This window comes from Danio aesculapii, chromosome 21 (genome assembly GCF_903798145.1).
Source record: "Danio aesculapii chromosome 21, fDanAes4.1, whole genome shotgun sequence".
Lineage (NCBI taxonomy): Eukaryota > Metazoa > Chordata > Actinopteri > Cypriniformes > Danionidae > Danio > Danio aesculapii.
This window is the reverse complement of record NC_079455.1, coordinates 26,543,620-26,557,237: the sequence shown is the minus strand read 5'-3', so window position 1 is coordinate 26,557,237 and position 13,618 is coordinate 26,543,620. Positions and strand designations below refer to the sequence as shown.

General features: G+C 36.3%; 1 protein-coding gene across 1 annotated transcript in view; it reads right to left on the bottom strand.

Moving 5' to 3' along the window:
- Positions 1–13,387, bottom strand: part of si:dkey-112m2.1 (transmembrane protein 132C) — a 241,366-nt gene extending 227,979 nt beyond the window's left edge. The window contains exon 1 of the mRNA XM_056447091.1: positions 12,615–13,387. Within this exon, the coding sequence (XP_056303066.1) occupies positions 12,615–12,663 (49 nt within the window). The 5' untranslated portion in view covers positions 12,664–13,387. The remainder of the gene's footprint in view (positions 1–12,614) is intronic.
- Between the last annotated feature and the right edge of the window lie 231 nt (positions 13,388–13,618).

The window sequence follows — 13,618 nt, the reverse complement described above, 5'->3', positions numbered from 1 at the left end:
GTGATTGTGCCTACTGTAGAGTACAAGAAGAAGCAGCTGCTTTTTTTCTAAACCAAAGTAATGCCTGCAGTCGTGATCTCTAGAGAGTGCGCATCACTTTAAACCTATTTGTCAGAAATATTATTCATTTTGTTGTCTGTAAAACATTTTTAATAAGGAAAAAATTACTAAACTGCACCTGAGGTTAGCTTTATATCATGCTGCAAATTTCTAGCTGGTAGTCAAATATCTAATCTATTTTTCCACCTTGGAATTTATGGAAACAAATGCCAATGGAGAATTCTAAGAAGTAAAGGATAACCGCAGCTCCGTGTTTTGATTAACACACATGCCAGAACCATAATTTCGAAGCTTATTAGATTATTGCCAGCACATTCATCTCTTTCTATTAAGAAGCTCATAACATGGATGGCCAATCAGCAATGGAAGCAAATTCCATTTGACAAACTTAACTTGATGGAGATTAATAAAATTAGCATCTAAAAGTTTTAAAGAGCAGATTTTTAGAGCCGAATACAACCTCCTGTCATAACTGGCATTGTTGGCTTTCTGTTTATATATTGTCACTTTACTGTATTCATTAGTTGTCCCAATTATGAGGTCTAAGACAGCCCATGGGACTGAATTGTAAAAAGTAGTGAAATTTGGCTCATTGGTAGAACATAATCTGGACATTAACCACAGCAGTTTTGGAGTCTCTAACATTTTGAAAATAATAAGATATAAAAAAATCTTTTAGTGTGTGCCCATGCCTTACTTATCCAAAATGTGCATAAAAATAGATGGATGGAAACATAGCTATTGGACATGCGAAAAAAAAAACGATTGATGGCAACACCAAGATGCGCATACGTTTTGAAAATGCGCATAACTGAGTAGCATAAGCTTTTTATTCGATAAGAAAAGATGCGCATAAACTATAATGGAAACACTTTTACCAAACAAAATTCCAGTATGTGCATTTAAAAAAAGTCATCGTCATGTGATGATAAAAATGTGTGTGAATGGACAAACCAGCAGGCTGTAAGAGTCTAAATTATCATATACATTTGTTTATATGGCAAAACATGTTTTTTTCACCAAGAAGGTCCAACATTAACTCATTTCATTTTCAAGTTTTTGTGAATTACTTTTGATTTAAAATCAACACTTAATTTCTCCATATTGTAATACAATACAATCACATAATAGCAACACTCTCCCACATTTTTAGCTATTAATATGGCCCTTATTTCCGTTTTTGGTATAAGATTGCAGAAGGATGGTTTGACTAGAAATATACAGTTTTCCCCATCATATTAATAACTTTTTAGTCATTCGGCAGTTCGAACTGCTGTAGTAAAAAACCCATCTTTACAAGCCTGAGCACATTGTAAAACATCTAAAATGTTCTTTTGGTCATTCTAAAACACCTTAGCTATTTCAGTGTTAGTGTTTTTATATCATTAATGACCTCCAGAATCAAGAGCATCTGTACTCCGCATTTCACAACAACAAATGCCACCACGCGTTAAGAGAATTGGATTAACTAAATTGGCCATAGTGTGTGAGTGTATGTGTGAATGCAGGAGTGTGTGGGTGTTTCCCAGTACTGGGTTGCGGCTGGAAGGGCATCTGCTGCATAAAACATATGCCGGAATAGTTGTCGGTTCATTCCACTGTGGTGACCCCTGATAAATAAGGGACTAAGCTGAAGAAAAATGATTTAATGAATTATAGGTTTCAACCATGTAAGCTCCTTGATTGCTGCTTGCAATTATATTTTCAAATAGAACCTCCCTCGCTTGCAAAGTGAGTAAGATCGTAGGAAGTTCAAATTCAGTTCAGTTTTTGTTTTTTTTCCTGTGGCATGCTGAAAATTCTTGTTACTGTTACGGATTCTATAAAAACTCAAGAAAATATATCTCATTCTTTCAATTGTGATTCTCAATGAGTCACAAGTCACAGTAAAAGACTGAAAGAAATTGCGCAAAAGACGAAGTAGTCCAGGAATGTTGTCATTTTTCATTTCCTTTTGGGTCTAAAGCATTTGACTTCAACACAGGACAAAACAAGCTAACTGTAGCAATTAAGTCAAAATGCCACTTCATACCTATCATAATCAAGAACAAGAGGCAATCACGCCAGGCAAGCAGCCCTCCACATCAGTTAACATGCATAGAAACACGGCACCTTTTCTCCTCCAGCAACAACAAAAAAAGACCCGCCTTCCTCCTGAGGGGCCAAAGCACTGTGTTTATGGAGATTACATACAGTGGCGGAAAGAGCCCAATTACCTACACCAAATGTACTGCGTGGAGCCAAAACCCACAGCAGCCCACAGTGAAACAAAGTGATTTTACAGCTCAATTTTAATCTGCAGGCTTTGGCCTGGTCTCCGGTCCCCCATGTGGGCCTTTTAAAATCTGATTTATCTTTACGCTTTAAAGCAGACCAGTGGCGGTAGCAGCCCTGATTCTTAGTGATGCTTCTGAGGGTTCTCCAGTGATAGTGTACGGTTTAATGAGGTGGTCTGAATACAGAGACGGTGCTCCATGGAAATACCCATTTTCACAGGGTGTGTGAAACAGAAACACAGAGAGTGTAAAAAAACATTAATAGGCTCACGTAAGACAGGCTTCAAGACTTTCCTTCATAGCCAGGCAAGAACAGGGGAAATATTGTATACATCTGTGTTTCTGAGTAGCTAATAAAATGGAGAGGTTAACTTAGCTGACCGTTTAATAGTGTAATGGATTTAAAAATCACTTGACGTACATAGTACAAAAGAAATTACTATGTAAGTCAATGGCTATCACTTTCCAATAATATTTAAAATGTTTTCTTTTGTGTTCAACAGAAGATAGAAATTGAAACTAATTTGGAACAAATGAAGAATGAGTAAATGATGTCTGAATTTACATTTTTGTAATTTAGGATTTATATACCGGTCTGAGTATTTCTGAAATTGCTGATCTACTGGAAGTTTCATGCACAACCATCCTTAAAATTTACAGAACATCAACCAAAAAAAGGAGAAAAATTTGCATTAGCAGCTGATTTAAGGTATGTGCATGAATGCATTGCTGATGAGTTCAGAGTTTAGAGAGAGAGAGAGAATTACAAATACAGAAAATAAAATTAATACAGGCCCACACAAACTTGGACACATTTATATTAATGTATGTTTACTGTTGTCAGAAAAAAAATATTTAAAAGATTAATGTAAACACACAACACACAAAAGACAATATATGATATATATTATGTTCTCTGAATTGTTATATTCTTTATAAAAATGAATTTGGCTATACTTAATCTTCTTTTTGTGTAGCATGGCTGTGCTTTAACTACAAGGAGCTTGACAAGCTGCAGTTTAAAAGTAGATTCCCCAAGACTGAAACAAATTCCTGGTCGGATTGAAGTAACACTCAGACCTGAGGGCTATTTCAGAGTACGGATTGACTTTGAAAAAGGAACCATGGTACACTAACCAGGAGGAACCAGAGGGGAGCAGCTGGGAAAGGTAATTGCCTAGTTGGTGCCATATGAGATGAGTATGGAGGGTGTTGCTTTATCTGTGGGGTGTAATATAGAAGGAGAAGGTGGAGGAAGCACAGAAGTAGAGAAGCAATTCGCTTCCATTTAGATTTAGGCTGCCTGCACCCAACTGAACCCTGCTTACTGCTGTTAATTACATTTGAAAGGGAGGTGAAGGGCAGAGAGGAGGGTCAGAGTAGTACAGTAGATGAGGGGAGGGGAAGCTAGTACGATCTCAGTAAAGAGCACAGTCCAAGCTTCAGCAAAGAATAATGTAAATGAAGCAGAGGTCAGCAAGTTTTCCCAATGAATGCAGCTCCCCGCTGGCACGAATGGTAACTTTACTAGGGAAACAGCGGGTGAGAGTGGAAAATGGTGTAAAGATAATTGCTGGACTGTACTTATCCATGTCGAATCATAAATTCAGAGCTCGAGATGCAGTTTCAAAACAAATGAGACTTTAAAAATGCAGAGTTTGTTAAACATACTTTTGCTTAAATAGATTTCATATACGTTCTGTGAATTTATTTATTCCACGTGGTAAGCCTAATTACTGTACATTATCTGAATTGTATAACAGCAAAAAATATGTAGCTTAGCATCTGAAAGTGAAGTCATGATGCCGCACTTTGGTTACATCTACAAATAATGATCTATACTTGTACTCAATTACTTATGATTTACTTTTAGAAGATTTTTATGTGATGTTTGTTATGTTTTGCAGGTATTAAAAAATGCCGAGATGATAAATATTAAAGAAAATCTGAAGCAAATAGCTCTACAAGCTTTTTATACCATTTGAATGTATCAATAAATTGTGTAAGAATTGGTCTGAAAGCATCTGATATGCTTTGAAAACTCCTGTTGCCATTAAAAAAAGAAACGGACTGCAAAATTATCACCGTCAACGACAACTAATGTCTCTAAAAGGGTCTAAACATTTTGTTCCTGAATTCAGTTGGCAGAAGATTATGCATTTTAGGGGGTGAATGACTAAAATATATCTGTGCGATTATAGAGAGAAAAATCTAAAGTCTTCAGCTGAAAATGGAGACGCAATTCATTCTCCCAAGGCAGCGTTGCTGAAAATTGACAAATGGCTTTAGAACTCAGAGAATACTAAGATGTTTTGAATTTTTAAGATTTTTGTAAGATGATAGTTTTATAATATCTTTGCTCTAGTCATAGTCAATATTTTTTGACATTTGAGGGCAGATATGTAATTGCTGCAGAACTTTAAAGCAATTTTTTCTTTTGAAATGTATCATCTGATTGGGGAGATTTCTGATAAGCCTCTTACTGAGGATGAGAACTGCCTTCAAAAAAATATCTTTGCTTAATTCCCAAAAGAAAACTGCACGCATTTGCATCCGCCACTACATTTCAAACTACCATTTATTACAGGTGAATATGTGTATGTTGACTCTCCTCTTTCTAGACTATCTATGTATCTATGTATCTGTGTATCTGTGTATCTGTGTATCTGTCTATCTATCTATCTATCTATCTATCTATCTATCTATCTATCTATCTATCTATCTATCTATCTATCTATCTATCTATCTATCTATCTATCTATAAGGATTTCAGCACATTTAATTTGTGATTCTATATGCATTCATTGTAGTGACAATGAATGACAGTGTTATTTAAGATCACCGACTGTAAATTTCTCAGCCATAACTTTGTCACCAAGGACTTTACAGATATTTTCAACCAGGTTTACATAAGGACTCTGGTCTGGCCATTTCATTATTTTAATGTTTTTAGCTTCAATTAACTATTTTATGTCAGAATGGTTAGTTCATCCAAAAATTAAACGAAAATTATGTTAATAACAAAATAATTATAAAGGATTTTGACTGGATGTCCAAATCAAGCAACCCATTTAAATAATGGTAAATACAGTACACTCTCAGAAATAAAGGTACGCGAGCTGTCACTGGGGTGGTACCTTTTCAAAAGGTACACATTTGCACTTAAAGGGTCCATATTTGTACTTCAAAAGTATATATATTAGTACCTACAACTTTAAAGAGCAACACTTTTGTACTTTTACGGTATTAATATGGACCTTTTAGGTACAAATTTGTATCTTTTGAAAAGGTACCACCCCGGTGACATCTCGTGTACCTTTATTTCTAAGAGTGTAGTCAACATTTGAAGTCAATCAAAATCGTTTTTCAAGACAAGTATTGCTGTTGTTCAATTGTTTTAGGACAACTTTGATAAATAGCGATGATCCACTTCAAATGTTAACTCTGTGTTATGAATGTTATTCAAATGTTATGTCCGTCCGTCTGTCCATCCATCCATCTATCCATCTATCCATCTATCTATCCATCCATCCATCCATCCATCCATCTATCTATTCAAAGGCTGGTATGAAATGTTCTGCCTTACTATAAGGATTTCAGTACATTTAAATTATGATTCCATATGAATTCATTGTAGTAACAATGACAGTGCTTGTTAATGCACAAATGGTGCATAAAATTTAGATAAATCATTTATTCCAAGATATATAGTTGACTCTGTTTCTGATTTCATATTTCATTAATTTCATAAACTGTCTTTGTGAATTGATGAGCAAGTTCACCATTGCCTGCATGACTTGTTTCTTTTCAGTCGTTATTATGAATATTATGACATCATTTAGACATTTCCGTCCATTTCAAATAACTTTGCTTGGGGCTCATTCTCTAAGTAATTATGTTTCTTTTGATTAAAGCTGCCGTGATGATTGTCATCCCATCAAACAGCACAACGATCGCCAGCACCCTCACAGCGAGTGCAACAAGAGACTTGGAATTAGGAGTGAGAAGAGAAAAGACAACGAAGCTGTCAGGGGGAGAACGAGGTGCGATCTGATCCTTCACTCTTTTGAGTTTGGCGAGATAGCGAGATGGTGGGTGAGTTGTTTGACTAATGCTCTGTTAGCTAATGTGTCCAGACCACCCACTGCGCTGCACCCGTCTGTCTGGCTCTGATGTTGTCTTGTAGTGGGGATGTGTGCTCAGTTGCATGAGCCCAGCACTCTCAGCCCTATTCTGGGGAGGCGCGTACGATACTCCCACTGGTATCAGAGAGCTAGTGGGAGTCTGATCTGGCTTTCATGATAATGTATGCATTTTTCTGCTGCTTTATAGAGCCAGACGCAAGCCATTGTTTGCAACAGAGTTTGGGGGAAAGCAGGTTTTTTGCATGGTTGCCACAAATGTTCTCCACAAATTGGACGTTAAGACCACAGCTAAGCTATGATGTAATATGGTGCAAACTGTAAATTGTGTTCTGAACAACACAAATGTCTGTTGTTGTATCTCCAGAGATCAAAATAGTAATGTCTTGTTTAGTGCCAGGAAAACCAACCAGCAACATGAAGGAAAAATGGTGCACTATTAAATAGTACAATACGGAGTTCTAAAATCCCCAATGAAACCTTAAAAATTGCCTAGCTACTACCCAGGTAGCTACTTTTTAAATGAATGGTTCACTAAACTGAAACTGATTTACCCACCCTCAAGCCATCCAGGTGCATATGCCTTTCTTCTTTTAGACAAAGAGTGAGAGTTAAGAATATCCATACTCATAACTTGTTCATCTATTATCTCTGGCATCCAGCATAAGCCATACACTGATGTAGTATGCTGTAGATGTAGCTGAGCTAATCTTTATGACTTTATTTGAGTGGAAGATATAGATATACAAGCACATCATTTTTAATGTAATGTGTGTTTATATAGCACATTTATTGTGTATGGCCATACACCCAAAGCACTTTACAATCATGAGAGGGGTTCTCCACACCACCACCAGTGTGCAGCATACACTTGGATGATGCCACGGCAGCCACAGGATAATTCGGTGGATGGGGATGATTGGGAGGCCATGATGGGTAACAGCCAATAATAGAATTTTGGCCAGGACACCGGGGTTACACCACTACCCTTTACGAAACGTTCCATGGGATTTTTAATGACCACAGAGTGTCAGAATCTTGGTTTAACATCTCATCCAAAAGACGGCGCTCACTAACAGTATAGTGTCCCCTTCACTATACTGGGGCATTAGGAATCACACAGACCACAGGTTGAGCACCCCCCTGCAGGCCTCACTAACACCACTTCCACAGCAAACTAGTTTTTCCATTTTTAAGACCGATACTAGTACAAATTTACAGTACAGCCAAAACAACTCACTATTATCCAAAATTACTCCAAAGAGAGAGGTCAGTTCTTACCAACATTTCTGCTACACCCACATCAGATCTCATTAACTCAAATTTCCTGTGAAAGTGTACATCAGTGGCCAGAAGCGTGATATAAATGTTCATTAAGTTTTAAATATGATGTTTTTCAAAATTCACTTAGCTTCAGTTACTGTAGAAGACATTCAATTACCCAATGGAGTCATATCGATTGCTTGTTATTATAAATGGATGCAGTTTTGGAGATGAAAATAAAATTGAACCACCATACTCTTACCTTTACAAAGCTAGAAAGAGTCCGAATGTTTTCGTGTACGTTTGAAAATAGAAAGGAATATTCACCTAGGATAGCTTGAGGGTGAGTAAATTTTTTTATCATTTTCATTTTTGGGTGAATGATTTCTTAATTGCATTTGGAAACTAGTAAGCTAATAAGGCCAATAATAACTGCACTCCTCCTGCAAAACACACAAGAGACTTGGCTCAGAATTATTTTCAATAAAGTTTGCATGTTGATATTTTAATCTCAAGTTTTACACAGAACACTGCATAAAAACATCAGGTCAAATGATATAGGTTTTAAACAGACTTTTATCTTTACTGAAGATTTGAACAACTACATGTGTTTTTTATAACATTATTAGTGAACTGAACAACTAAAGCTCAAACTAACAAAATTTCATTCAGAAAAAAACCATTCAGTATTTTTATAGTGTGGAGATACAGGTGCTCACATTAAAGTCACTTGAAACTTTTTAGATTTTCAGCATATTTTTTCAATTAAAGCATAGGTCTCGATTCCTGGAGGGCCGCACCTCTGCACAGTTTTGCTTCAACCCTAATCAGACACAGCTGATGCAACTAATTCAAAACTACTTGAGACTATTAAGCAGGTGTGAGTTGGTGGTTGTTGGTGCTAAACTATGCAGAGCTGTGGCCCTCCAGGAATTCAGTTTGAGACCATTGGATTTAAGTGTTTAGGTTTTCCCACAAATATTTTGAGCAACAATAAACATAAAGGATAAAACCACACTTTCATATTGTTTAGATAGATTTTTGCATTGCATTATGGGATTGTCTTCCACGTACGGCTATAATGTATTACAACAAGCTTGGTGAAAAACTATCCAAGACAACTGATGAAGACTACTGTTAATATATTTTTAAAATCTGTAAACATACAGCACAGTGTACTGCATTAATATGAAGAAATGTTCCTTGATATTAATGAATACATTTTGGTTATAGAAAATAAAAAATTTCCCTTCATTTAATGTTTTTTTAAGATGTGTTTTACTTATATTTTAAATTGTGCCTTGTATTGCACTGTGTATCACAGTTAACATAAAAGTTAATATTAATATATAATATCCATGGCAAAAATACTACTCATATTTTAATTTATATAATTACATTTTTAATTGCATAATTAAGTATGATTAGCATGCTATTCCGAATTGGTGACACCTTACATTATTAACCACATTTTTGGATGAGAACCAGCATCTTATTTCCTTTTAAAAACACATATAGACAAACAAAATGAGAGGTTGTCAAGATTGTCACGATTTTTCTCTTACAATATATCAACACAGACGTTTATGGCAATGATTATAATACTTCGGCTAATCATTTTTGAGGCCTAAATCGCCATCCTGGAGCCGAGGTTGTCAGGTTGACACTTATTTATTTGGACCATGTCCAACAAAACACCGTCGCTGCTTTTATTTTTATTGATGTCGAGCAGGAAGCGGCATACGGCTGCTGGCAGCCACCCTGAATTATGAGGGAGGTGATTACAGCCCCTCTCTCGCTCTCTCCATAGCCAAAGATCAGTGAGACAGAGAAAGACAGCTCTTGTAATCACTCTTAATAGTCTTGTTGTTTGTGTGAGTGTGCGTGGTAATGATGCTGGCACTTCAGCATGAGCTCACAGGGGACTCACTATTGTTTCATCGTCTCATTGCCTTTCCACAACAGGTGCCTGCTTCCTAGCCAGTTAATGCATTAAATAAAAACCATATTCTATTTTTAGCTTTTAGCTTTCTACCTTGTCTTTATCATTTCTTAATCCCGCCAGAGCATTGATCTAGAGTGGACCAATCATTCTAATGTACTTCAGCTTTCTCTGAGGTCCACATTTACAGCCTCCATGTTATGATCCTCATAATGTTCTTCATGATAGCTGAAAGTGCTGACTGCTAAATTAATGATGTGCACCATATCATTCTGTTGGCATCGACATCTTCTAATTTTATGTCCGGAAACAAGACTGAACATCTAACCTAAAGCGCATATGAGCGATTTCCGCATAGTCAGTGGTGCGTTGATCTTAAGCCAGTTCGACATGCCAGACAAATCAAAACCCAAAGCGGGACACAGGAAATTCATACTCAATAGAATTAGAGTGATTCATTTTCCAAGAAAAATGATTCACCCTTTTATTTTTGGAGAGAAGCAGTGCTGATGTCGAAGGAAATCCATGTTTCCTCTCACTGAACGCAATTATCTGTTTTCTAATGTGTGATTACATGTGACATTTTTCCTGCCCCTTTGACCTGAATCATCTCTTCCAGAAGAGTAATGAGAGTTTTAAATGAAGCTTCAGAAAGAGCTAGTTCGTCTAATCATGACGCAGTATATACACAGCTGCTTACTTCACTTGCATGACGATTCTTCTGGCATCTTTAGAACTTTTATTTTTGTTCATTTGTAACTAACTTCATTAGGAAGTATGCCAGGACTGTCTGCCTGCATTACACTCTATATAAATCCTTGGCAAGCGTGTTTAACAGTTATTTTATATCAGCAAGCATCATCGATAGAATGTGTTTAAAGATTAGTTCTAGGCATTGGACGATAATCGGTTTCAAGGTTTAGCATGTTTTGGAAACTCAAGGTTTTAAAAGTGCCAGAATCTTCTGTTATACTGTTCATATAGTACATGTACAGTTTTTATTTTGTTTATTTTTTGTGACTATTTTTTCAGTTTTTAGAGCAACAGAATCTCCAGCAGAAAATGACCCTCCGTATCAAAAGCTACCGTTTCAAAATATGTTTCTTAAAATAAACTTATTGTTAAAACTTATTGGGAAAACGTATTGCTTTTTTACCCAGACATTTAAAAAGAACTTATTTTAGAGCAGTAATCACAATACCGTGCAACCATGAAACCATATTTTTATCCAAGGATATCATACCGTCTCAATCTTACACCAGCCCATGCCTACTTAGTTCACAGTAAAAATAATAATACTGTCATCATTTGGGATTTGAAATGCTGCTATAGTGTCATGAGTTTTTGTGGAACACAAAAGCATATATTTTTGTTAAATACTGACTTTTATGGTCATTTTTTGTGAGAAAGGGGGGTTTGGTTTGGAATGACAAAGTGAGTAAATTAATACCATATTTCAAATGCCAAATACTTGTATATTTTACCCAAAAATGAACATTTACTCATTATTTACTCACGCTCACGTGGTTTCAAACTTTATGAGATTCTTTCTTTTGTTGAACAACCAAAACATTTTGAAAAATGTTAGAAACCTGTAGCCACTGACATCCATAGTAGTAAAAACAAATACTATAAAAGTCAATGGTTACAGGTTTTCAACATACCTTCTTTTGTGTTCAGAAGAATAAAAAAAGAGGTTTGTGACAAGTGAATGATGAGTAAACAATGACAGATTTATCAGTTTTGAATGAACTTAAGGAATAGTTCCCCAAAAATCCCAATTACCTCATCATTTACTCTGCCTCAAGTGGTTTTACACCTTTATGGGCTTCTTTCATCTGTTGAACACAAAAGCAGATTTTTTTGCTGAATACTGACTTTCATGGTCATTTTTTTGTGTTCAGCTGAGAAAGAAGGATTGAAATGACAAAGTGAGTATAATAATATTATTTTTCAAATGCTTAATATTAGCCAAATACTTGTATATTTCATCCAAAACTGAACATTTACTCATCCACAAGAGGTTTCAAAACTTCATGAGATACTTTCTTCTGTTGAACAAACATTTCTGAAAAATATTAGAAACCTGTAATCATTGACATTCATGGTAGGAAAAACAAATACTATAAAAGTCAATGGTTACAGGTTTTCAGCAAATCTTCTTTTGTGTTCAGAAGAAAAAGAAACTCAAACAGGTTTGTGACAAGTGAATGATTGCAGCATTTTCACTTTTGAGTGAACTAAAGCAGTAGTTCCCTAAAAATCTAAATTACCTCATCATTTACTCTGCCGCATGTGGATTTAAACCTTTATGAGTTTCTTTCATCTGTTGAACACACAAAAAAAGATATTTAGGAGAATGCTGGTTGCTGGGACCCATCAACTTCCTTTAGGGAAAAAATACTATGAAAGTCAAAGGATCCCAGCAGCAACCAACATTTTTCAAAGCATCTTATTTTGTATTCAATAGAATGTTTTGAACAAGTGAAGGGTGAGTAAATGATGAGTTTTGATTCTGGGTGAAATTTTCCTGTAGTGACAAACTGCAGTGTAAAAACAAATGGACATGTGCCAATTACAAAGCATTTGTGGTTCTATGAAGATTCTTAATATCCAAGCAGTTTCATTAGTTTTTCATCACTCATCTAGTTTAAAATCCATACGGTAATTGTATATTCAGCACATTTAACCATGGCCATTCAGAGCCCACCTTCAATTGCTTTACAACCGGTCATCAATAACATGTCAAGAGCACCTCTGGCAATTTGTAATCATATTGATTCCCACGCTATGATGTAGCACCTTTTGCATTATAACCACTATTCGATTGAGATATGAGCTGGTGCATGTATTCCCATATACACGTGGAAGCTATAATGCACTAAAATCGGCATGCAAAGTAAAAGACCTGATGCGCTCTGACAGACTCACCTCTGCAAAGCATGAACAACATGAGCCCGGCTGGACTGAGACGCATCATCTTCAGCTTCTCTAAAGTTGGTCGGGGCTCGAGAAGGGAACAGATCAGTGTTTTCCCACCGACAGGTCTACAGGACAATAAACACAGCCTTCATCTCTTCATAAGGTTAGATGTTTCCCCCTCCGATCACCTCAAAACGAGTCACTCCTGCGGTGCAATTTGTAAATGCTGTCATCTTGATTTAAATGTCTTCTGAAGTGTGAGAAACATAAAACATATTGAAGTGTAGTTTTTAAAAAATAAAAGTCACGGATTTGAAGTGTAGTGCCACAAGTGTCTGTTGCTAAAAACAATCTGGTGGTCGTCGATCAGATGTTTGGTCCGTCTAAATAAACCCGAGTCTCAGTGGAAAGTTGAACATCGCTCGTGAGGCTCGACAACGCTTCATAATGATGTAAAATCCACTGTAATTCCAATAGTAAACGAATAAAGTGACTTTTAAAAATATTATAATGGTAATTAGGCAACAAATATGAGCGTCTATGTAAACAAGTGCTCGTTTAGAACCAGATTAAACGACTCCGGGTTTCCACAGGTATTAGTACACTTTAAAAAAATCAAACGGTAGTCCAGCCGTTCGCGTTTATCTGTTTTGATGCCGAAAAACAAAGCATAAACTTCAACAGTGTGAGGAAAGAAGTGATGAAAAGCATTTGTTCAGTGAAAAAGATCCTTTCTCTCATCCATGAAGTCCACTGTGAATATTCCTCGTGCTTTCTCTGCTCTTTGGGTTCCGCAGCGACAAGCACAGTGAGTCATGAATCTCTCTCTCTCTCTCTCTCTCTCTCTCTCTCTCTCTCTCTCTCTCTCTCTCTCTCTCTCTCTCTCTCTCACACACACACACACACACTCTCTCTCTCTCTTTGTTGAACTGAAAGGGCGTCGTGAGAATTTTAATTTAAACTTTAAAATACTTTAATTGCTAAATTGTTTTATAAAGCTACAGTACTGTTTA